We start from the raw sequence: 26,163 nt of genomic DNA, 5'->3' as shown, positions 1-26,163 counted from the left end.
ATGTGCAAAACATCCACTTCCAGCAAGAACATGGCAACATCACGGAAAGTCCACTGTAGGAATGAATGGAGTGCACATTCCCCTCGGAAGTGTCTGAAATAAGCAGGTGGGTTGTTAATAAAGAGAAACACAACTTGAGGGAGTACAAAAAGCAAATCAAATGGAGATAACCAAGTACCAGAAACACAGAGTACCACTACCATTTCTCCAAATGTGACAGAACGGGATGTGGAAGAATTGTCAAGCCTCAAGTGCATCTGAATTTATAGAGTCAGAGGCTTGGGGTGGGGGATTAGGGATCAGTAAAGATTGTATTACAAATAGTTATACTTCATTGGAAAGGGAAGTTTTCTTTGGAGAAGAAAAGGCGCTGTTGTATGATGTTGTATGTGCCTGCATGCCATTGTAATGTAAACTTGCCCAGCAGAGCAAGGGTTAATGTGAGAAGGGAGAATAGCCCCATCCAAGGTTTGATGTATAGAGTCACATGATAATAGGCTGAGAGATCAGTCTAGACAGAACACTCTGGAACCAGCCTGAATGGAGACAACAGCTCCATGCATGACCACACATTGGATCTGTAAATAGTTAAAGGTTAACAATAAATGGTTCAAGTTTAAACATACAAATCTCAAGATCTCATCATTGATACATCTAAAGAACTCATATTACAACAAATAACTGAGATCAATTCCTCTGTAAAATGTCTCACTGCATTCTTTGTTTTACCCCTCTCTCTGTTTGGTCACAATGTAATGCCAAACAAATATATAAAATTGGCAGCAGGCAAGCATCTGCTTTGGTTGTGTTAACATCATGGATTAACAAACATGTTCCACCAACATTTATGAATGTGATTAACGATGTGATAACAACCACATAATCTACTTTTCTAATGTTGATTAAGAGATAGATATTGGACAAGACCCCAGGGTGAACTCCCCTATTCTTTTTTAAAATAGTGCCATGGGATCTTTTACATCTACCTGAGCTGGCAGATGGGATCTCAGTTTAATATCTCATCCAAAAGACAGTGCAGTGCTCCCTCAGTACTGCACAGTACTGTACTCAAATGTCAGTCCTGATTTTACATGCTCAAGCCCTGGAATGGGACTTGAACCTAGCACCACGTGATTCAGAGGTGAACCACAGCTGATACCATAGCCCAATCCTCACCATGATGGCCAGAGGTTCCTGACTAAATACTTCCTCCTTTCCTCCCTTCCTACCTCCCCTGATTCCTGGCTCCCCTCCCCAGTCTGATAACCTCCCGAGAGGTTCCGCCAGATTAACTTACCGAGCCATTTCGGAAAGGCCCAGCTTCCCATCTCCATTCGCATCAAACATTTTCAGCTGAAAAGAAAAGTTTTAATCACATGGTGATTCCTGTGACTCCTGATCCTCGCAGTGTTTCTATAAAATCTTTCCGTAATCCTTTCTTTATAAGAACAGTGTCACGAGCATCACAATCACAATATGTTGTATATCTGGCAATGTCCAATTGTTTCACTGGTGATTAACTGAAAAACAAAACCTGTGGTAATGTGCCCATTTCCACCTTAGCTTCCCCACCGACCACCCCCCCACCCCCCCAACCACCCCCTGACAACCCCCATAATAGAACCAGGCTTTTCCAGCATCAGCCAGTGGCTGAGATGAGGGGGCAATAAGGACAGAGGAATGGGAGGTTTTCTTTGGTTTGTTCTCCGGTGTGGGGGATGGGTGGGGATCCTGGAGTGAGAGGAAGCCTGAGTGCTATGAATCAGAGGCGACTGGAGGATAGTGAGGCATGTATGTGGGGAAACCCTAGAAGAAATCACACACCAAAGGAAAGGATATATCAGGAGGAGACCCAAAGAAGGAAATAGCACCTGGCGTCCCTTTACCACTACCTATAATACTGTTAGCACGCTTTCTTTATTTGGGCACCTCTTTGCCATTGCTCTCTGATTCCTGGTAAATACCAGGTACACTGCCCCATATTTTCAATTTAACACTTTCTGCATTGTTGTCTACAAAAAAAAAAACATTCTTCCCCTGGACTGTGGAAATCCTCACCTTCCTCAGTATTCCTGCAGGCTTTTGAAAACCAAATTTTGCAGTCACCTGATCTCTGATTCTTCCTTACATATGTTATCCTTTCTCCCACCATTTTCAACCAGCAAAGTGTCCTGTACCCTGGAGTTTGGCCCCTCTCCTCGGCTTCTCAAGAGGAACACTGTTACCTGGTACACAGTTTCCCAGGCCACTGCCGATGCTGTGTGAAGTGTGAGGGAGGGGCCTGGCCCTTCCATTCCCCGTCTCACCATGAGGGAGTCGTAGCCCCAGTTTCATACCCTGCCCTGACAACATGGCTGAAATCAGGACAAGGCATCAACTTCAAGGAAATGGAGGGCCTGAATTGGGTGGGGAAGGGGGGTTTGGGGGGTGGGAGGGGGGTGGTGGAGTGGGCTTACATGATGGGGGGGTGGTTGGGTGTGCCTGACTGGTTGAGAAAGCGGTAGGGTGTGCCTGAGGGGGGGAAGGAGTGTGTCTGATGGGGGCTGGGGTGTATCTGATGGGAGGATGGGGTGTGTCTGATGTGGGTTGGGGTGTGTCTGATGGGGAATAGGGAGTGTCTGATGTGGGTTGGAGTGTGTCTGATGGGGGATGGGGTGCATTTGATGGGGGATGGGGTGTGTCTGATGGGGGTGGGGTGCGTCTGATGTGGGTGGGGTGCTTCTGATGGAGGTGAGGGGCGTTTGATGGGGGATGGGGTGTGTCTGATGGGGGTGGGTGTGCCTGATGGGGGTGGGCTGTGTCTGATGTGGGTGGGATGCATCTGATGGGGGTTGCGGTGTGTCTGATGGGGGTGGGTTGTGTCTGATGAGTGGGTGGGGTCTGTCTGATGGGGGTTGGGGTGCGTCTGATGGAAGTGGGGTGCGTCTGTTGAGGTGTGGGATGCATCTGATGGGGGGGTTGGGTGTGTCTGATGGGGGGTGGGATGCGTCTGATCGGGGTGGGGTGTGTCGGACAGGGGTGGGTGTGACTGATGGGGGTGGGGTGTGTCTGATGGGAGGGTGGGGTGTGTCTGATGTGAGGGTGGGGTGTGTCTGCTGGGGGGATGTGGTGTGTCTGATGGGGGTGGGATGTGTTTGATGCGGGTGGGATGTGTTTGATGCGGGTGGGGTGTGTCTGATGGGGGGATTGGTGTGACTGATGGGGGGATTGGTGTGTCTGATGGGGCTGGGATGTGTCTGATGGGGGTGGGGTGTGTCTGATGGGGGGATGGGGTGTGACTGATGGGGGTGGGGTGTGTCTGATGGAGGTGGGGTGTGTCTGATGGCGGTGGTGATTATCTGATGGGGATGGGGTGTGACTGATGGGGGTGGGGTGTGTCTGATGGAGGTGGGGTGTGTCTGATGGCGGTGGGGTGTATCTGATGGGGGGATGGGGTGTGTCTGATAGGGGGAAGGGGTGTGTCTGATGGGGGTGGCGTGTGTCTGATGGGGGTGGGTGTGTCTGATGGGGGGGGTGGGGTGTGACTGATGGGGGTGGGGTGTGTCTGATGGGGGTGGGTGTGTCTGATGGGGGGGTGGGGTGTGACTGATGGGGGTGGGGTGTGTCTGATGGGGGTGGGGTGTGTCTGATGGGGGTGTGGTGTGTCTGATGGGGGTGGGTGTATCTGATGGGGGGATGGGGTGTGTCTGATGGGGGGATGGGGTGTGTCTGATGGGGGTGGCGTGTGTCTGATGGGGGTGGCGTGTGTCTGATGGGGGTGGCGTGTGTCTGATGTAGGTGGGTGTGTCTGATGGGGGGATGGGGTGTGTCTGATAAGGGTGGTGTGTATCTGATGGGGATGGGGTGTGACTGATGGGAGTGGGGTGTGTCTGATGGGGGTGGCGTGTGTCTGATGGGAATGGGGTGTGTCTGATGGGGGTGGCGTTTGTCTGATGGGGGTGGTGTGTGGCTGATGTGGGGGAGCTCTGCCGCTAGTCGTTGCTGACACTGGTGTACATTTTCATCGGTGTTAACGCCCCACATCTAAGATGACGTTTTCCTATGGAAAGCATTGCAACCGAATTCCACCCTCTCCTCCTGCATTTCAGAATGAGGGGTCGCATATCAGGAGCAGAAAGCTAGCTCTCTCACCTCTGATTGTGCTGAGCCCAAAGGTGGCATCCATGTTGGTCAGCAATCTCAGCCCAGGGCAGGGGTCAATGCCGCCCGAGTGGATTGGGGGTGGGTAGGGGTGTGTGTGTAAGTGATATCTGTACTAGGCTCAGACTTTACTCACGATAGTCTGTGTGTACTCCTGCAGTTTCTTGTCATCATAGTGTCTGTTTGCTTTCTTTAACAAGTCCAGTAAGAAACTCTGTGGAAGGAAACAGTTCAGCTTGGTTACTTTGTATTGTTGAGATATTCAGAGCAGATACCATTTGCCATGAAGGTACACAGGAACAGAAAAAGGCCATTCAGCACCTCAGACTTGTTCTGCCACTCAATTGGATCATGACCAATTCGTATCTTAATACCTTCTACCTGCCTTAGTTCCTTAACCCTTGATATCATTGCCCAACAAAACTCTTTCAATCTGTTTTGCTACATTCATTTAATCCCCAGCTTTTGGGGGATAGAGAATTTCAGTTTTCCACCATGAACTTTATGGGAAGAAGCGCTTTATCTATGGATTTCTAGAACAAGCCTATTGTTACTGGCTAATGTTTCTCAGAATTGTGTGGGGAGCAATTGTAGCCTAACTGGCCCAGTGGGAGTGTGGTTGGTTTGGGTCAATCTAACATCCATTATACACCAATGTGCTTTTACATTGCAAACAATGGAGTGTGAAGGCAGATGGGCTGTAACATGGGCGTCCAATCCAAGCCCACTCCAAGCCAACACCAAACCCACCAGGCCGGTTAGAATGACCTTTATGTAGGACTCACTGTAGAATGTGTAGCACCAATCAGGCATGCAGTCACTGAGCACAATGGCACTTATATTCCTGGCACATTGTGCTTGAGCCACAGACGGTTCTGATCCCCTAGTGATGGGGATCTCCAACCTTTTTTAAATATATTATTTTTTCATGGATGTGAGCGTTGCCACCGCACTCTCCATGAAGAACCAGTTCCCTCCCCTTGGCGTTACAAGCAAAATCGGTGACTGTGCATCTGTTGTGTCACTCATCACATTGGCACTTGGTCTGGTATGCTTTGTGTTATGCAGAGACACATTTGAAGCAGAGTGGCAGCCTGTGGATTATCTAAATGTTTCAGTAAAGAAGTCCAGTCACTATTGTAATGTAGGAATGAAGGGACATATATGTTGGTTTTCTGGTACTTCTCAGTTAGTCCCAGCTACTCTGTTCTGTGCTGGAGGCAACCCAGGAGCAGACATTTTGCGGAGGGTTGCCAACTCTGGTTGGACAAACTCCTGGAGGTTTCACCATATGATCTCCCACCTCCAACCATCCTATCCAGTCTATTCTTCAAGCCTGCTATTTTTACAACTGATAAATAAAACCAAGCAACTGAAAATAAAACATTTGTTTTTAATGCCCCAAGGATTTTTTTCCCCCTCAGGTTTGCTGGCAGCAGTGTTCAGGAGATTAATCTGGAGAGTTGGCAATCCCGCTTCTTTCTTTACATCAGGGGCTACACTTTAAGAAGCTTTTCATTATAAAGCACTTTGGGATGTCGAGGCTGTGATATGCGCAATGGAAACATAGGCCTGTCTTTTTCCTCAGAGATAAAAACAAAAAAACTGCGGATGCTGGAAATCCAAAACAAAAACAGAATTACCTGGAAAAACTCAGCAGGTCTGGCAGCATCGGCAGAGAAGAAAAGAGTTGACGTTTCGAGTCCTCATGACCCTTCGACAGAACTTGAGTTCGAGTCCAAGAAAGAGTTGAAATATAAGCTGGTTTAAGGTGTGTGTGTGGGGGGTGGAGAGATAGAGAGAGAGAGAGAGGTGGGGGGGGTGGTGTGGTTGTAGGGACAAACAAGCAGTGATAGAAGCAGATCATCAAAAGATGTCAACGACAATAGTACAATAGAACACATAGGTGTTAAAGTTAAAGTTGGTGATATTATCTAAACGAATGTGCTAATTAAGAATGGATGGTAGGGCACTCAAGGTATAGCTCTAGTGGGGGTTTTTTTTTTAAATAATGGAAATAGGTGGGAAAAGGAAAATCTTTATAATTTATTGGAAAAAAAAGGAAGGGGGAAACAGAAAGGGGGTGGGGATGGGGGAGGGAGCTCACGACCTAAAGTTGTTGAATTCAATATTCAGTCCGGAAGGCTGTAAAGTGCCTAGTCAGAAGATGAGGTGTTGTTCCTCCAGTTTGCGTTGGGCTTCACTGGAACAATGCAGCAAGCCAAGGACAGACATGTGGGCAAGAGAGCAGGGTGGGGTGTTAAAATGGCAAGCGACAGGGAGGTTTGGGTCATTCTTGCGGACAGACCGCAGGTGTTCTGCAAAGCCGTCGCCCAGTTTACGTTTGGTCTCTCCAATGTAGAGGAGACCACATTGGGAGCAACGAATGCAGTAGACTAAGCTGGGGGAAATGCAAGTGAAATGCTGCTGTGTGCAACCCTGGAGAAAAACCATCGGAACATTGCAAAAGATTGTTTTTATTTTTGTCATTTTCTTTGAACATTTCTCTTTACCAGATAGGAATCTTGAAAATGGTGGTGATGGGGCTGGTGGGGGTGGGGGGGAAGGGAGGGTGGGGGATGTTGGTGTTGGGAGTGGGGAAAGGCTGTTTGGCTGACAGTCATAATGAGTCTTTTTGCTTTCCAACAGGTGTAGGGAGGCAGCACGTCACAAGGATGGATGCATTGGTCGACTGGTGGCCAGGGCAAGTGATGTGATGAAACCTCCAGGAATACATTAAATCACAGTTGGCAACCCTCTCCCTAGTTCAGCAGTGGTTTACTGGAGTAGAATAGTCATATAGAGCACCCACTGGAACAGAACCTTGTGATTACACAGCAGAAAGCAAGAAAGACTTATATATATGCAGTGCCTTACACAGACTTAGGATGCCCCAAAGCACTTTATAGCCAATGGAGTATTTGCACCGTACAGTCACAATATAGGAAGTAGAGTGGTAACTTTCCCTGAACGCCCTGGGAGCTCCAGGAATTAAAGATTACTTTCCTGGACACGGTTGCAAAAAATTTCCCTGGAGAAAAATCATGGCGTCATTAAGAACAATCTAATTGAACGGCATTTTCTAAACTTCCCTTTAATTCTCTCTTTAAAGCTCTTAAATTTCTGTCCACTTCTGACATTGTCACCAAGCAGTGGAAATAATCTATCTCTAGTTGCCTTATTTCAACCTTGAAGAACTCAATCAACCTGGCAATTCACAGATTCTTGAAAATTATAAAACTGCACGGTCAATTTAACATCTCCCTCCAGTACGAACAGTTCATTAATCACTGAAACTGTGTATAAAATCATTGTTATGTAATTTTACATAACACTGTCAGCCCTCTTAGAAAGAATGGTCTGCTATTGTGCTGTTGAAATTGCCACAATGGATTCATTTCTGGTTGCGATCTGAGCATTGGTTACTGCCTTAATCCTTGTGGCTTCTTGGGTGGCTGCACTTACACTGCACTATGCATAAACCTGGACAACATGCAGGCTTGGCCTGATAAATGACAAGTAACGTTAGGGCCACACAAGTGCCAGGCAATGACTATCTTCAACAAGAGGGAATCTGACAATCTCCCTTCCACATTCAAAGACATTACCTTCGCTGAACCCCACACCAGTAACATCTTGAGGTTCATGATTGACCAGGAACTGAACTGGACTAGCCATATAAATACTGTGGCTACAAGAGCAGGTCAGAGACTGGGAATTCTGTGGTGAGTAACTCACCTCCTGACTCCCCAAAGCCTGTTCACCATCTACAAGGCGCAAGTCAGGATGGAATACTCTCCACTTGCCTGGATGAGTGCAGCTCCAACAACACTCAAGAAGCTTGACACCATCCAGGACAAAGAAATCCGCTTGATTGGCACCACATCCTCAAACATTTACTCCCTCCACCACCGACGCACAGTAGCAGCAGTGTGTACCATCTACAAGATGCACTGTAGGAATTTACCAAGGCTCCTTCGACAGCACCTTCCAAACCCATGACCACTTCCATCTAGAAGGACAAGGGCAGCAGATAGATGGGAACACCACCACCTGGAAATTCCCCTCCAAGTCACTCACCATCTTGACTTAGAAATATATTGCCGTTCCTTCACTGTCACTGAGTCAAAATCCTGGACCTCCCTTCCTAACAGCACTGTGGGTGTACCTATCCCACATGGACTGCAGAGGTTCAAGAAGGCAGCTCGCCACCACCTTCTCAAGTGCAACTAGGGATGGGCAATAAATGCTGGCCCAGCTAGTGAAGGCCACATCCTGTGAATGAACAAAAAAACTTCAAGGACAAAGCAGACTGCTTGATTGGCATCCCATTCACCACCTTAAACATTGATTCTCTCCACCACCACACAGTGGCAGCAGTGTGTACCATCTGCAAGATGCACTGCAGGAATTCACCAAGGCTCCTTCGACAGTACTTTCCAAACCCGTGATCTCTATCACCTAGGAGGACAAGGGTAGCAGGACCCTCAGTTTTGGAAGTCATTTTTTAGTGAAGGGAGGCACATCCAGGTTTTTCTGCAACAGTTTTAAGTTATAAGCTCTCTGCTTTCTCATTCAATGTATTATGCCAATTGAGACAGGCAGGGTACATTCAAAGAATGCCTCATGTGTTTTCCCGAGAGAAATCTTTGATATTTTTCCTCTCTTACCTTGTGACCATTTTTGATGAGCTGGTGACATGACTTAATTCACAGTCCTGGAAAATTCTCAAGTTAACCTCAAGCCTATCTTCTGACTTCAGAATGCTATGGTGAGTAAAACAAACTTTCATCTTTTCTTATCAATTTCATTTCAATTTACAGCAGATCACAGCAACAGTTAGAATATCCAAGATAACTATCCATCCACTTCAAAGTAAATTGTGATCTTTGTCTGGAGTGGGTATTTCTAGTATTTGAAGCCTAATGAGCTGCCCTGTTTTCTATTTAGTTTGACATTGCTGGCGTACATTGCAATGCCCTTATTCAGTGGTCAGCCAATCACTTCTCCAACTCTTCTCAGACGCGCATGGTTACTGATGAGACTCCAATGATCCCTGCACTACACCCTACTCTCGTCTTTTGGGTGAGAGGTTAAACTGAAGCCGTGTCTACCCTCACATGCACATGTAAAAAATCCTGTGGCACTATTCAGAGGAACAGCAACTGAGTTGGTGTCCTGCCCAATTTATCCCTACACCAACATCACTAAAACAAATGACCTGGTCATTATCACATTGCTGTTGTGGCATCCTGCTGTGTGCAAATTGGCTGCTGTGATTCTTACATTACATCAGTGACTACACTCCTAAAGCACTTCTTTGGCTGTAAAACACTTTAGGACTTCCTGAGATCCTGAAAGGCGCTACATAAAAGTAAGTCTTTCATTTTTTTTCCTCTAATTCTTGCTTTCTTTTGTTCTTTCACAGAATGTCAGAATGACTTAATCTCCCTGGAATGACAGTCCTACCTGAATATTCAGTTCTCCTGTAATCTTGAAATGAGCAATATTCTGGGTTAGCACCAACCCTCGTTTTAAACCTTGGTTTATCATCATCTTCACTGGTCTAGTAGCTCACTTAGCCATTCCACGCTTACAGAGGGGTAAGTATTGCCACCTCTTTCTCTGTTTTTGAAGCTGTGACAATTGCCATGACTTCCTCCTCATCAGTCTTTCAGTTCATGTAAGATCATTGCTCTCTGTCCAACATATCATCAAGAAACGGGGCTTACCCCACTCGTAAAGAACATCAATCCAATGTGTTTGCTGTTAGAACCCTATTCTCTGGAGTCAGTCAGGCAGCAATTAGAGACTGCTTCAAAATGGCATCAGATGGTAGGTAATCACAATTGACAGTAATTTTCTTTCCGAAGATCTACCACTTAAAATTCTCCAATCTTAAAAACTTCCAGAAGCACTTTAGCATCTTGAATGTGAATCATCCCATTGGAATTTTGAAGCTGAACTGTCTTGCAAAAGACTATTCTTTTCCAGGTACTCCCACAATGCTTCCTTGTTGAGGTCAACATGACTTATTACGGGCACTGGAGAGGTCACCTTCTTGACTTTATCCACACACTTTTCATTCTGAGTTCCATATAAAGGCAATTTCCATCCAGTAGGTCATGAAAGGGAAACCACCTTTGTCTTTGTTCTGAAAACATTCTAATAAATCTGAGTATATGAATTCCAATTCTGCAACCACATAAGACTTGGTATTCTATATTAGTTATTAGAAAGAAGCAAAACTCTAGACCTAATTAAATGTATATTTACTGCCTGCCACCTTAATTCCACACACAACTTATGGGCCAGAGGGGACCATCTCACCAAGATATCCAATCAGAGACCATCTCAACAAGATATCCAATCAGAGACCATCTCAACAAGATATCCAATCAGAGACCATCTCATCAAGCTAGCCAATCAGAGACCACCCCACCAAGCTATCCAATCAGGGACCATCGCACCAAGCTATCCAATTAGAGACCATCTCAACAACATATCCAATCAGAGACCATCTCACCAAGATAACCAATCAAGAGACCATCTCACCAAGATATCCAATCAGAGACCATCTCACCAAGATATCCAATCAGAGACCATCTCGCCAAGCTATCCAATCAAAAACCATCTCGCCAAGATATCCAATCAAGGACTTTATCAGCAAGATATCCAATCAGAGACCATCTTACGATGATATCCAATCAGAGATCATCTCGCCGAGATATCAGTCAGGAATCATTTCATCAAGATATGCAATCAGAGACCATAGTTTGCAAGATATCCAATCGGATACTATCTTACATAGATATCCAATCAGAGAATCAGAGACCATTTCAACAGGATAACCAATCAGAGACCATATCAATAAGATAACCAATCAGAGACCATCTCAACAAGATGTCCAATCAGGGACCATATCGCCAAGATAACCAATCAGATATTGATTCACCAAAATATCCACTCTGTTCACAGTTTGTTACAAGTACAAATTTTCTCTTCAATATTGACACACTCATTAGGGTATCAAAAGGGGCCTGTCATTTGCCAGCTCAGTTTCACAAAGTCTGATACCCCAGTGTTGACAATGAACTGAGTGCACTCCTTTATTTCGGGAATGAATATGGGCAGCCATCCGTTGCAGAGTTTTGTTCTCGTTTCGAGTTTGCTAGGCTATTGCTAAGGGCAATGAGATTCAACCACATAGCCTAAGACTGGAGTGATGGATGGACCAATCAGGCAGGGGTGGCAGCTTACCTTCCTTGAAGGACATCAGTGTTGGGTTTTTATGACCATTTTACAGGTTCTATGGTTGTTTCTTGTTGCCAGCCCCTCCAAAAAAACGGATTTATTGAACTAACTTCACAAGTCTTTGTGGTTGGATTTGACCTCACAATGTGAGATGCTTGTCCAGTACCCTTTAATCACACACTACAGCAGACAGAATCAATGACAGGCAGAACCTCGTGGAGGTAAAGCACATCACATTATAATCAAACAGTGATACATTCTAAAATCGATGGAATGAAATGTGGTCAGGGTCTATAATGGAAGGGTGATTAAAGTACTTGAACACCTCCCACTGAGGGGTTGAAAGCGAAAATCTACCCTATTGAATCAGAAGCACTTGGCGTTGTCTCTGGGATGTGAAACAGTGGGAGAAAATAGCAAGTTGTTCCTTCCTTACCAATGGATGTTCTTTAACCCTTATAGATACTGAATAAGAATTTGAACTTCAGAATATGAAACGTTGCAAGAGAAACAGATTTTTATATTAAGCCTCTTCTGTGAGTTAATGCATGCTCGATTATTGGACATTTACTGTAGTTTTACAATATAAAATTGCAGGACCTTCAGTTCATTTGCCTCGATGTATCCACTGCAGTCTGCGTCATATTTCCTCCAGGTCTGGAAAACAAAAGGATATGGTTTGGGATAATTGGACACGGTGTTGATAGAATTATCTAACCAGGGCATCATGGAACGTTTCAGCATAGACAATTTTGGACAATCAACTCGATGTTGAGGGTTCTCTGCAAATGAGCCATCTATTTTAGTCCAGCTCTCCTGCTCGCTCCCCACCTCCTTCAACATTGCTCCTTCTCTAAAAACTATCCAGACAGATGCCCCCTGTGGCAAGGTGGCTGCACTCATGCCTTTAGGGCAGAAAGTTCAAGCCACACTCCAGAGACTTGAGGGCATAACCCAGGCTAACACTCCATTGCAGTACTGAGGGAGTGCTGCACTATCAGAGGTGCTGTCTTTCAGATGAGGCATTAAACCCAGGCCCTGCCTGCCCTCTCAGTCGGATGTAAAAGATTCTATTACACCATTTTGATGGGTCTAGAACCAGGTGACACAGTCTCAGAATAAGAGGTAGGATCCTTAGACATCACCATCCAAATCCACGACTACTACCGTCTAGAAGGACAAGGGCAGCAGATAGATGAGAACACCACCACCTGGAAGTCCCCCTCCAAGTCACTCACCATCCTGATTTGGAAATATATCGCCATTCCTTCATTGTTGCTGGGCCAAAATCCTAGAACTCCCTCTCTAACAGCACTGTGGATGTACCAACACCACATGGAATGCAGCGGTTCAAGAAGGCAGCTCACCACCACCTTCTCAAGGGCAACTGGGGATGGGTAATAAATGCTGGCCTAGCCAGCAATGCCCACATCTTGTAAAATTTTAAAAATTAGACTGAGATGAGGAGGAATTTCTTCACCCAGAGGGTGGTGAAACTTTTGAATTCTTTACCCCAGAGGGCTGTGGAAGCTCAGTCATTGAGGTTGTTCAAAACAGAAATTGACAGATTCCTGGATACTATTGACCTCCAGGGATATGGCATCATGCAGGAAAGGAGCATTGAAGTAGATGATCAGTCATGATCTAATTGAAAGGGTGGAGCAAGCTGAACAGGCAGACTGGCCTGCTCCTGTTCCTCCATATCTATGTTCCTACAAGAGCAGGGGAGTTATCTCCTGGTGTCCTGTCCAATATTTATCCCTCAATCAACATCACAAAACATATTATCTGGTCATCATCGCATTGTTCTTTGTGGGAGTTTGCTTTTTTTTATTCATTCATGGGATGTGGGCATCGCTGGCTGGGCCAGCGTTTATTGCCCATCCCTAATTGCCCTTGAGAAGGTGGTGGTGAGCTGCCTTCTTGAACCGCTGCTGTCCATGTGGTGTAGGTATACCCACAGTGCTGTTAGCGAGGTGTGTGTAAATTGCTGCGCATGAATTGGCAGCAGTATTTCTTACACGACAACAGTGACTGCACCTCAAAAGTACTTATTTGGCTGTAAAGTGCTTTGGGACATGGTGTGGTCATGAACGGCGCTATGTAAATGCAAGTCTTTCTTTTATTTTCCTGGAGCTCTGATGATTCTGGGTCTGTCTGGGATAATAATGTTTGGTGATGAGGAACTGGAGCTCTGTCCAGTGGTAGAGGTGCAGCAGCAGATGTGACATGATTGTGAGTAGCTGCTCACTTAATAATAGGGGCCACCTGAAGATAAGGTGACACCCAAACAAGGAGAATGTGGCATTTGGAGCAAATTTAATACAAAATATGATATATTAAAATATAATGTTTGTGCAAACCTTCTGTCAACATTGTCAGTAGAAATTCTTATTTTCTTCTTTATAATGATATTGCTGAAAAAAGAGTCATGTTAAAGCTTTTTGTCTTACATTCATCAGGACACTTCGCAAGAATACCAATATAAGAGGAAAACAACAATTTATACTCTATGTGAAGAGAGTGCTGATTGGATGGCAGGTTGCATTGCCATGGAAAATGCAGCACTGATGGTGACTGACAGTTAGCTGCCAAGCATTGTTCAAAATTTAAAACCAGGCAGCTTGACCCTGATTGGTCAAGGCATTGCCCTGAGGAATAAGTCAGCGAATGGCTGTTACTTATTTTGTTTAGCTGAAACAGGTGCAATGTGTGTACATGTTCCTTCCGTCCACAAGGAACAGGGCCCTGTGTATTAATGTATGCAGCTTCCTGCACAAGCAAACACGCCATGCTGCGAGCCTGAAGAACAATCTTAAATTGGTAACAAAAACAAAATTACCTGGAAAAACTCAGCAGGTCTGGCAGCATCGGCGGAGAAGAAAAGAGTTGACGTTTCGAGTCCTCATGACCCTTCGACAGAACTACTAAATTGTTTGTCAGCATAATTCTTAGCACACTGAGGATTATTTAGCAAATGTTGTCCAATTGCGGCATCACATTTAATGTTGGACATTGTGTTTTGAGTTTTGCAAGCATGGGCAGGCTGAGTACGGTCTGTGCCTTGCCCATTGCAAACAGCAGCTGGGACATGTAGTTTGATACAATCTGCTAGTCTTTGGGTCGTACGGCCTACATACCTACCATCACATTGGTACTGAAATTCATGTACCACATTACTCATTTGTGTGATAGGCAGAACGTCTTTTTGACTTGATAGCAGCATCCTGTTAATGGCGAATACCACTCGTGTTACTACTGCATAGTAGCAGGGTGAAACAGCTAGCTTCACCTGCTATTCAAATTTTCCCCTTATGTGGGTATTCTTGCGAGTATCCTGATGAGTGCAAGGTGAAAAGCTTAGACATGTCTCTTTTTTCAGTAATACTGAAGTACTACCAAACAACTATTAATAATGGTATTGTCTATGTAAGTCTGTCATGGACGGAGGTCTTGTGGCACAGTGAGGAGTGTCCCTATCTCTGGACCAGAAGTTCTGGGTTCAGGTCCCACTTCAGGACACCATGGCCATGGAATCTGTGTTCATAATGTGCCCAATAGGTCAATTATCAGCCTGTAAAACCTCCCAATACGTCTGATGGCAGACAGTAAGAGCAGGAAAGTTTCCTGGTTAGCCAAGCTGCAGAAGGCAATGACAAACCACTGCAGTACTTTGCCAAGCATAATCATGGACCAATCCAATGGAAGTCCATGGTCGTCAATGACCTCTTTGAGCAGGGTACGTGATTGAGGAGGAAGCCTGTTATACTATAATTGCACCTTTCCCTAGTGGAGATGCTGCAATGCCACTACTGGTGGGAGGCTGTTATTACAGTGTGACAAGTTTACTTTGGAAGTTTCTATTATAAATATGGAATTTATGATGGCAATGTAAAAATTAGGACAGTATGCATGACATTGAAATGAGAACTTGACTATTGCTGAAAAAAAAATAATGCCTTGACCAATCAGAGGCAACCTACCAGTTTGAATTCAAACAAAGCTTGGAAGTTAACTGTCAGTCATTAGTTAACTGGTGCATTCTCCCTGGCAACACTTCCACCAATCAGTCTACTTGCCAACCAATCAGCACTCTTTACTCATACAGTACAAATTGTTGTTCCCTTTACATTTGGTATTCTTTGGATGAGTGCAAGACAAAAAGCTTCAACAACATGTCTTTTTTCAGCAATACTCTGAGCTCTGTATTACCAAAATGACTCAAATGGGAACTGATTTACATCTTTAAGCCCTGGTCTAAATAGTCCCCAACTTCTAAACCCACTTTATCACTTAATGTTCTGCTCAGAGCTATAAGACTGTGAATTGAACTTGGATTGTGCAGTCTGAGCGTGTGTAGCACATTTAATTTCCCAAGAGGTTTACCAGGATCTTAGCAGGGGCAAGGGAGGGTATATGGAGAGGTTGGAGAAGCTGACACTGTTTGCCTCAGAGCAGAGAAGGTTAAAAGGAGACCTGACAGAGATGTTCAAAACTCTGAGACCAAATAGGGAGAAACTTTCCTCTGGCAAGTGGGTTGGGTGCCAGAGGTCACAGATTTAAAATAATTGGCTGAAAGGATTAGAGAGGGGACTGGAGATGCATTTTTTTCCACACAGACATCATAATGATCTGGAATGCAATACCTGAAGGGGTGGTGGAATCAGATAACAAAGGATCTTTCAAACGGCCAATGAACGTATATTTGAAGATAAATAATTTGCAGGATTATGGGACAAAAATGTGGAACTAAATTGGACAACTTTTCCAAAGAGCCAGCAGAGGTGTGATGGGCTGAATGGCTTTCCTCAGTAAGATTCTATGATTCTATGCATCAGCACTATTCAGTCAGTTGTAGTGAAAGGATATTTTCTTTACCTCCTAGCTCTTTCTGCTTGGCAGCTTTTCTTCAAATAATTTTGGAAAAGACAGCAGATTTCTGAGGCTTTAATGAAGTAAAATACTGTTCTCTCAAAAAAAACACCTGTGGTAGCTTTTGTTTTTGTGTTCTGTACAAGGTGTTGGGCATGGTAGAGACAAAGAGAAATACTGAAGGTGATCAGCTGAGAGAGAGAGAGAGCGAGAGAGGGGAGAGGAGAAGGGGATCAAGAAATAGTGATTGTGCTTTCTTCATTAACGTTACTTCAATTAAAAAACATACCATTGGATTTTGAATCCAACTAACTCCCTCAAATTGCCTGTTAAAAAGATCAAGGCAAACGGCTCGCATCTGTGGATTTGAGTCCATTATTTCTAACACATCTGGCACTAGGGCAGAGATAAAAAAAACAGTGAAAAGAGCAAATCCCCTTCATTCTAACCAGAGTTGAATTTGCTTAGCCATTAAACTTCCCAAGGGAGACCGATAGGGAGGAAGGATACAAGGAGGAGCAGAGAAGGAAAATAGCTTAAGCTTTTGGGAATTCTGGCCCCTCAGTCCTAGGGGAGACTGGGTGGAAATGAGTGACAGTAGAACAAACAGGAGGGGAAATTACAAAGATTGGGTGAATTGAACAAGGAGGAAAAGCACAAGGGTCACGATGGGGATGAGAAGGTGGTGGGAAAGGGAATGGACAGTGGTGAGGGGGAAAAAGGGACCGGACAGTGGTGAAGGCAGGAAAGGGAATGGACAGTGGTAAGGGTGGGAAAGGGAATGGACAGTGGTGAGGGTGGGAAAGGGAATGGGCAGTGGTGAGGGTGGAAAAGGGAATGGACAGTGGTAAGGGTGGGAAAGGGAATGGGCAGTGGTGAGGGTGGGAAAGGGAATTGAGGCGTTGAGGGTGGGAAAGGGAATGGACAGTGGTGAGGGCGGGAAAGGGAATGGGCAGAGGTGAGAGTGGGAAAGGGAATAGGCAGTGGTGAGGGTGGGAAAGGGAATGGACAGTGGTAAGGGTGGGAAAGGGAATGGGCAGTGGTGAGGGTGGGAAAGGGAATGGGCAGTGGTGAGGGCGGGAAAGGGAATGGGCAGTGGTGAGGGCAGGAAAGGGAATGGACAGTGGTGAGGGTGGGAAAGGGAATGGACAGTGGTGAGGGTGGGAAAGGGAATGGACAGTGGTGAGGGTGGGAAAGGGAATGGGCAGTAGTGAGGGTGGGAAAGGGAATGGGCAGTGGTGAGGGCGGGAAAGGGAATGGACAGTGGTGAGGGTGGGAGAGGGAATGGGCAGTGGTGAGGGCGGGAAAGGGAATGGGCAGTGGTGAGGGTGGGAAAGGGAATGGGCGGTGATGAGGGTGGGAAAGGGAATGGAGGTGGTGAGGGCGGGAAAGGGAATGGGCGGTGGTGAGGGTGGGAAAGGGAATGGAGGTGGTGAGGGCAGGAAAGGGAATGGGCGGTGGTGAGGGTGGGAAAGGGAATGGAGGTGGTGAGGGTGGGAAAGGGAATGGGCGGTGGTGAGGGTGGGAAAGGGAATGGAGGTGGTGAGGGCGGGAAACAAGATGGGGGAAAGAGCGTGGGGGATGTGCAAGTGATAGGGGAAAGGAGCTACGAAGGGAAACATTAAGACCATATCTCTTTCCACTCCAAATTGAACAACACCAAACCATAAAATCCATCACCTCGTACCGCACAGGGCAGGCAGAGAAAGAAGAAAACGAGGATCAAGAAAGAATTAAAATTTTGAAAACAAATGATTCCTTCTGGGGATGCTGGGGTCACTGCCAAGGCCAGGTCTGATGAAAAGTCACTCCGCCTGAAATGTTTCTCTCCACAAATGCTGCCTGGCCCACTGAGTATTTGCAGGACTCTTTCTCTATCACCATGTGGAACACTTGGTGTGGGGATGTTGGACTTTCCGCTAATTCCGGGATTGATACAGAGGCCTGAGCCCTAGGTGAATTCTGGCTGGGCTGGACATTGATCTGATCTTCAAAGAGTAAGGAGGAGGCTCCAGACCGGAGTCACCTCTTGGAGAATTTGAGATCAGAGTGTGAGCAGTGAGGCTCAGGCTTAGGTCTGCAATTGCTGACAGTGGAAGGGTGAGCCAATTGTAACACTGAGGGTATTATGGCAAGCATATGAGGGGAAAGGAAAATATTTGGATGGCTACAGAGTCACATAAAGCAGAGACAGTGGCGTAATGGTAATGTTGCTGGGTTAGTAATCCAGAAACACAAGCTAGTACTCTGGGGACATGGGTTCAAATCCCACCAGCTATAGAGTTAGCCTCAGAAATGATGACCAGGAAGTGATTGTCATAAAATAAAACATCTGGCTCACTAAATCTGCCATCCTTACCCAGTCTGGCCTCCATATGACTCCAGACCCACAGCAATGTGGTTGACTTTAAACTGCCCTTTGAAATGGCCAAGCAAACCAGTCAGTTAAGGATGGTCAATAAATTCTGGCCTCGCCAGTGATGCCCACATCCCATAAAAGGGTAAAATGTGGAAATTTCACTAAAACAGTAAATACCAAATTAGAAAAAATGAGAGCTATCTGATTCCCAAGGACCAATCAAATCACTAGAAGATGGCATGCATCCAATGGAGCAATCAGATCATTGATTAGAAGAGGAAAAACTATGTAATATTTTTTAAAGAGCAGACAGGTTGTTAAATTCTGCAGAGCGATGAGGTGCAGCATCATTTTCCTTTCCAGTAGAGGTCAGCAGTGTTCTTTATGTGATTCAGGATATCTGCCCAGAAAGGAAGCTCTTACATTCCGACTGGAATGGATGAATGCAAACATCTTCCCTCTACTATCATACCCAGGAGACTTGATGGCCGGCACGGACACAATGGGCCGAAGGGCTTGTTTTGGTGCTGTATAACTCTATAACTCTAATTCTCCCTCTCTCTCTCCTTCTCCTTGTACTGGTTCTCTTTCTCTCTCTCTCTTACTGATTTTCTCTCTCTCTCTCTCTCTCTCCCTCTCTTTGTACTGGTTCTCTCCGTCTCCACCCACCCCCCCACCTCTTTTTACTGGTTCTCTCTCTCTTACTCATTCTCACTCCCTCTTCCTCTATCTTACTGGTTCCCTCTCTCTCTCCCTCCTCTTACTGATTCTCTCTCTCTCTCCCACCTCTTACTGGTTCTCTCTCTCTCTCTCTTCTTACTGGTTCTCTCTTTCTCTCCTCCTGTTTTCTTACTGGCTCTCTTTCTCTCTCTCTCCTTTTGCTAGTTCTCTCTGTCTCTCTCCATCTCTCCTCATACTGGTTCTCTCTCTCTCTCCCTCTCTCCTCTTACTGATTCTCTCTCTCTCCCTCTCTCCTCTTACTGGTTCCCTCTATCTCTCCTCTTACTGGTTCTCTCTCTCTCTCCCTTCCTCCTCTTACTGTCTCTCTCTCACTCTCTCTCCATATTTGTTTTTCTGGTTCACTCCTCTATGTGTTCTCACTTCTTCCTTTTTCTGATTCATTCTCTTTATTTTCTTTTGGTCTGTCTTGTTTTATTGGTTCCCTCGCATTCTCTGCCTCATTTTCTGCTTCTACCTCCTCTCTGGCATTCTCTCTCCTTTTCATGGTTCTATCTCTCTCAGTCCTCGTCTGGCTCTCATTCTGTCTCTCCTTTTTTCTGGTTTCTTGCCCTCTCCCTTCTTCCTTTTTCTAGTTTCTGTCTCACTTCCCCCCTTTTTTCTTGTCCTCTCTTCCTCTTTCCTGGTTATCTCTCCCATCTTCTCTCTATCTCATTCTTATTTCTCTATCTCATCTTCATCATTTATCTATCCAGTTTATTTTCTCTCTCCCCTTCCTTTTCTGGCTCCTTCTCTCTTTTTGCTGTCCCTCTCTGTAGAATAATGGGTTAGTAGTTATGGTAATGAGATAGTGATGTGCATTGAGTCTGAAGACACAGTCCATGAACAAGCAGACCAACCAAGTTCCTACCTCGATCAAACTCCCTTTGGAACATTGAGGCGGAACAGAAACGTTTGAGCATTGTTACAGGCTGAAAGGGCGAATGAGTTTGAATATCACAAGCTCTGGGATGATGAAATGAAGATGGCGTCAATCACTTCACAAAATGGTGATCCAGCCAGCAAACTGATTAAAGACCATCACCCTCGATCAACAATGACAGGAACAAGATCGGGGGAGCTGTGAAGGCACCGCAAGGCTTAACCTGGGAAGTTTGGGCTTGCGGGGAGATGGTTGGCATAAAAATAGTTTAAGAAAATAGTTGAAAATAGTCATTAAAGAAATGGGACTATGCTTGGGGGGGAAATGTAAAATAATGGGTAATAGTTATGGCAATGAGATAGTGATCTGTATCATGATGTGACAGTGACATTAGTGGTCGTGTGCAAGAGACTGGGAAGAGAAGATGGAATAGTCTATACAAGAAAGAGGTGTACTTACCTAGAATCTTAGGGTACACATAGAGTACCCAAGTTAGACCTAAGTCACTCATAAGTATTGGGAAACCTTCCCAATCCAGAACAGGCCACAAATTATCCGGAGAGAGACCCATATAGTATTCGTAGTGGAAACCAAACCACTTCCTTTTTTCTCCTATTTCTCGCTCCCTCTTTTAATTTCTCTCTCTCATCCTTCATATTCTTGTTCCCTCCCTTTCTCCAGCCCCTTTCTGGTCTCCCGCTCTGTCTCATTCTATATTTATCCAATTATTTCTCTCCATTTTCTATTTGCTTTTCTCTTCCTCCATTTTCGGATTATTCTATCCCCCCCTTTTTTTCACCTTTCTCTCTCTCTCACTCCTTTTCTGGTTCTGAATAAAGTTGTTTGTAAAGTTAATTACCTGGCAGAACCAGGAGCTTTTCCACATGAGGGGAATTGTTACTGCGAACTTGGCTGAGATTGGGGAGTCTAGAAACTTTGGCCAGGGTTTTCTGATCCTGTTGTGGTGGGACCTGCCCCGGGAGGTTCGGCGGCCCAGCCAAAACTCCATTGACTTTCGGCAGGACTGGATAATCTCGGCATTGGGAAGTCCGACCCTTTGCCTTGTGAAAGTTGGGAAAGGGTGAAGTTGGCAGGTGACATGTTAGTCTGGGCAATGGTTTGGGACTCTGCGGGATACAGCAAGATTTAGCAGTTCAATAAATTGCTTGTTGAACTCACTGGGGTCTGGGATTAATCTCCCCGCACTGTTCACCAGAATCGGGAAGCTGTTGAGCACTGATTCAGTTAGCACACTACCAGTTTCCCTGCTTAGGGCCCCCCAGTTCATTAAGTTTTACCATGGGGTATCTGGGGTAATATTTTCCGCTTGGTGTGCTCAAGTGTGAAATAGCGCGTGATGACATCGGGCGAGTGTCCTGACAACATTATGCACTTACAGGATATTTTGATCGGCGAGTGTGCGTGAGCGTTGGCAGCATGCCAACCAACAATTAAGAGGTTTATTAAGGCCATTAAAGTAGCAATTGACAGGGATTTTCTGCTGCCCATCCAGTGTTACGGTTGGCGGGTCAGCAAATCGGCCAGGTGGACTTTGCATTTTTGAGGAAACCTCATCGAATGGTGGGATGAGGTTTCCGTGATTAATTAAAAAAAAATTAAAATGCTTTGAAAAAACTTTCATCATCCTTATGTTGAGGTGTCTCATTCTGATGGGTGGACATTTTTTCCTGATTTTACATTCTGTTTTTATTGATTTTAAATTCGTCAGCTCCCTGAGGTAGCTCTCTGCCTTCAGGGGACTTTCCTTCCTCGCTCTGCCAAGCCGATGCTAAATTCAGCGCTCGCCCTCCTCCTGCCCTCACCCCTGCAGCGCTGAGCCTCTCAGTGCATGCGTCACCTTGGCTGGCCGTTAATTGGCCAGCAGTGTGAAGTCGAGGTTGAGAGGCCGATCGTGATTGGCGGTCTGTTCCCCAGCCGCTCCTGGGCCTGTCATTCACAGCTGCCCGCCAACCTGAAAATTCTGCCCCTGGAGATTTTCCCCATTCTACAAGTTGCTCAGTTTAGCTCTGGTCTCCACCAAAACCCCTCATTGCTCGCTGATTGGGTTTGGGGTTCCAGTTCCTTTTCGCCTTGCTCACGCCACCAACCTCTGCCCCTGTTCTACACTTCTTGGCAGAGGAGGATATTAATCTATGCAACCCCACCTGGAATGGCATTGATGGTTTCCCAGAGTAAACAATGGGGAAGTATCTCCCCCATTTTTGGCTATGCACTGGACCGTCAGAGAGGACCAAAGGTTCCAAGTCGCCAAGGAGTGTGATCCAACAAATAGAGGCTCCCTGGCTGTTTGCAAGTGAATGAAATCATTGTGAGGTTCATTCCTCCTGGGAAGAGGAACCCTCCTTGTTAAAAAATATCCCAATTGAATGGATAATTTAGTTAATTCACTCTCAGGATATAGCAAGACTGGGACTTAATAGCCATTCTGAAATGACCATGATAAGGTGGTGGTGAGCTGCCTTAAGTCACTGCAGGCCATGTTATTGCGGGTTGGCAGAGTGTGGAGTTGAGGTCACACTCAGGTCAGCCATGATCGTATTGAATGGTGGAGCAGGTTCAAAGGGCCGAGTGGCCTACTCCTGCTCCTAATTCATATGTTCACCAGTATGTTCGTATGTGACATAGGTACACCCACAGCACTGTTAGGGAGAGAGTTCCAGGATTGTGACCCAGTGAAGGAACAGTGACATATCTAAGTCAGGATGGTTTGTGACTTGGTGGGAAACCTGGAGGTAATGATGCTCTTATCCATCTGAATGGTGGTAGTCACAGGTATTTTCAAAATGAACTCCCAAGATCAAACTGAACCCCAAAACAGTGAATGAGTTTGAAAATTAATGTCAATTGATGCTGAAGTGTGGAAAGTTCCTCACTCTGGACTACTCCCACTGACAGCCGCTCTGTGTTGTTAGTGTTTAGGCCTGAGTTTGATCTGGACTCCAGTGCAGTCCCCCACCCCAGCTGCAACTTTTCATACCTCCATAAACTCCGCACTGGATCGTACACACTGCCGGAAACACAGGAGGAAGTTCTCTTCTGTCGGAAGTATCTGGGCCAACTGTAAGGGAACAGGGTGAATATTATTATTTCCCTCTGGTCTATGGCTTCCTACACTCTTACCCTAAACACCAGCCCCCAGCTAATAGAACAGAAACCACAACCGCAATGACTATTGCCAGCTTTCACCAATGTACCTCCACAGCTGATCTTGTAGAGGTGCCTGAGAGTGCTCCAGGTGCCTGTGGTTTTGATATGCCCAGCCCAGCATGGATGGGATTGAATATTCAGCACAAGGGGTATCCTGGGGACATTGCTGTGAGACGGAACTCTATCACATTGCTCAATGTCCCCAACAGGAAACTGGCTTTTCTATATCGCAAAGAAGTTCCGATCTTTTTCTTTCTTCCAATTTCTCCCCAGGCCTCCTGTTCAGGCAAAGTTTCATCCTGACTTTGACAGGCTATTTGACTATGGGGGCATCATGGCAGATCCAAATCCTGCTCCCCACCAAAGGTGCTGAGTCCAATTCTAATGCTGTTCCAACACTATTCCCCCACCACTCCCCCCTCCCCCAAGCTGAGACCTCAGCACATATTGAGGGTGGAGTTTGGGGACCTTCCCAAGGGTGTGTCGCAGCACCAGAGCAGCAGAAACCTTTACACAATCGGGATTATATGCTTCAGATTCATATGACCACCCAGGGTTGGAGTAGGAGGTGGGGTAGCTGATGGGAATAGAGCCCCAATCAGTGGTACAGGCACACTTACCTCAGCAATCTCAATCCTGCCATCTGCATTCCTGTCATATTTTTCCATAAATTCCTTCATCTGTATTTCCTGCTTTTGCAAAACAAAACACATGCACTAAATACATTTCACTGTCAGGCTGAATGGGAAAGTTTGAAGCAAACCTGGGCAACTCCGCCAAAGTCAGACTTTCATCATCTCCTGTGGAACAGGCGATCCATGATATCAAAGCACTCTGGGCATGCACAAGAAATACACCCACACACATATCGACACACACACACACACACACACACGCACATACACACACACACACACACACACAAACACACACACACACACACACACAACCACACATACACACACACCCATACACACATCGACACACACACACACACACACACATACAACCACACATACACACACACCCATACACACATCCACACACACACACACACACACACACAAACACACACATACAACCACACATACACGCACACCCATACACACATCGACACACACACACACACATCAACACACACACACACACATACACCCACACATACATCGACACACACGCACACCCATACACACATCGACACACACACACACACATACACGCACACACATCGACACACACACGCACACACACACACCCACACACACCCCCCCACACACCCCCCCACACACACAAACACCCACACACACACCCACACACACACCCACACACACACACAAACACCCACACCCACACACACACACATACACACACACACCCACACATACACACAAACACCCACACACGCAAACACCCACACACACACAAACGCCCCCACACACACACCCACACACAAAACACACACACTCACCCAAAGACATGCATACATACACACCAAAACACAAACGCATACATACACGCCCACCCACACACAAACACACATACAGGCAGCCCCCCCACACATGCACAAACACCCACACACCCACATGTACCCACACCCACACCCACAAACACACCATACACATACATACACACAAACTCACACGCACCCACACATACAAAGATACACACACACCCCCCACATACACACAAAGACACAATCCCACACACACGCCCACAGACCACAAATACATATACACACTACACAAACATCTACATGCACACATGCTCACACACACACACAGACACAAACACCCACAGACACTCCCCCACACACAAACCTGCATAAACACCCAGACACACACCACACACACCTACACACACACCCCCACACATACACACCCACACACACAAACTCCAACACACAAATGCACATGTACACTACACACACACAAAGACACCACACACCCCAACACACATACCCACAGCCCACACATATATATATACATACACACATGTGTACATACAAACACGCACCACATATACAGATACAAGCACCCTACACCACCCCCCACCTAACACAGTCACACACAGTCCCCACACACATATATGTATACAAGAATATAAGAGACAGGAGCAGGAGTAGGCTACTTGGCCCCTCAAGCCTGCTCCGCCATTCAATATGAAATGTGATTACTGTTGATCTGATTGCGGCCTTAACTTAGCTTACCTGCCCACCGCAAACACCCCCCACTCCTCCCCCGCTTAACCCTTGTCTTCCTTTAGCTCAAAAGTCTGTCTAACTCAGCCTTGAATATATTCGCTGACCCAGCCTCCAATGCTCTCTGGGGAAGAGAATTCCAAAGAAGAGCAACCCTCAGAGAAGAAATTCCCATTCATCTGCACCTTACATGGGAGACCCATTATTTTGAAACTGTTTCCCATAGTTTGAGATTCCCCCACAAGTGTAAACATCTTCTCAACATCTACCCTGTCAAGCCCCCTCAGAATCTTGTACGTTTCAATAAGATCACTCCTCATTCTTATAAACTCTAATGAGTATAAGCCTAACCTGCTCAACCTTTCCTCATAAGAAAATCCCCTCATTGCAGAAATCAGCCTCGTGAACCTTCTCTAACCTGTTTCCAATGCCGGTATATCCCTCCTTAAGTAAGGATATCAAAACTGCACATAGTACTCCAGGTGTGGCATCACCAATGCCCTGCAGAGTTGTAACAAGATTTCTCCAGTTTTATATTCCATCTCCCTTGCAAAAAAGAATTAATTCCATTTG

General features: G+C 45.9%; 1 protein-coding gene across 1 annotated transcript in view; it reads right to left on the bottom strand.

Annotated features, from left to right (window-relative positions):
- calb2a (calbindin 2a) overlaps window positions 1-26,163 on the bottom strand; it is a 374,587-nt gene that overhangs the window by 23,157 nt on the left and 325,267 nt on the right. The window contains exons 4-8 of the mRNA XM_041192190.1: window positions 24,014-24,075; window positions 23,224-23,304; window positions 11,995-12,051; window positions 4,277-4,354; window positions 1,298-1,353 (exon numbers count right to left, since the gene is read on the bottom strand). Coding sequence (XP_041048124.1) covers window positions 1,298-1,353; window positions 4,277-4,354; window positions 11,995-12,051; window positions 23,224-23,304; window positions 24,014-24,075 — 334 coding nt within the window. The remainder of the gene's footprint in view (window positions 1-1,297; window positions 1,354-4,276; window positions 4,355-11,994; window positions 12,052-23,223; window positions 23,305-24,013; window positions 24,076-26,163) is intronic.

The sequence above is a fragment of the Carcharodon carcharias genome, chromosome 7 (assembly GCF_017639515.1).
Source record: "Carcharodon carcharias isolate sCarCar2 chromosome 7, sCarCar2.pri, whole genome shotgun sequence".
Classification (NCBI taxonomy): Eukaryota; Metazoa; Chordata; class Chondrichthyes; order Lamniformes; family Lamnidae; genus Carcharodon; species Carcharodon carcharias.
This window is presented reverse-complemented; position numbering and strand designations above follow the sequence as displayed.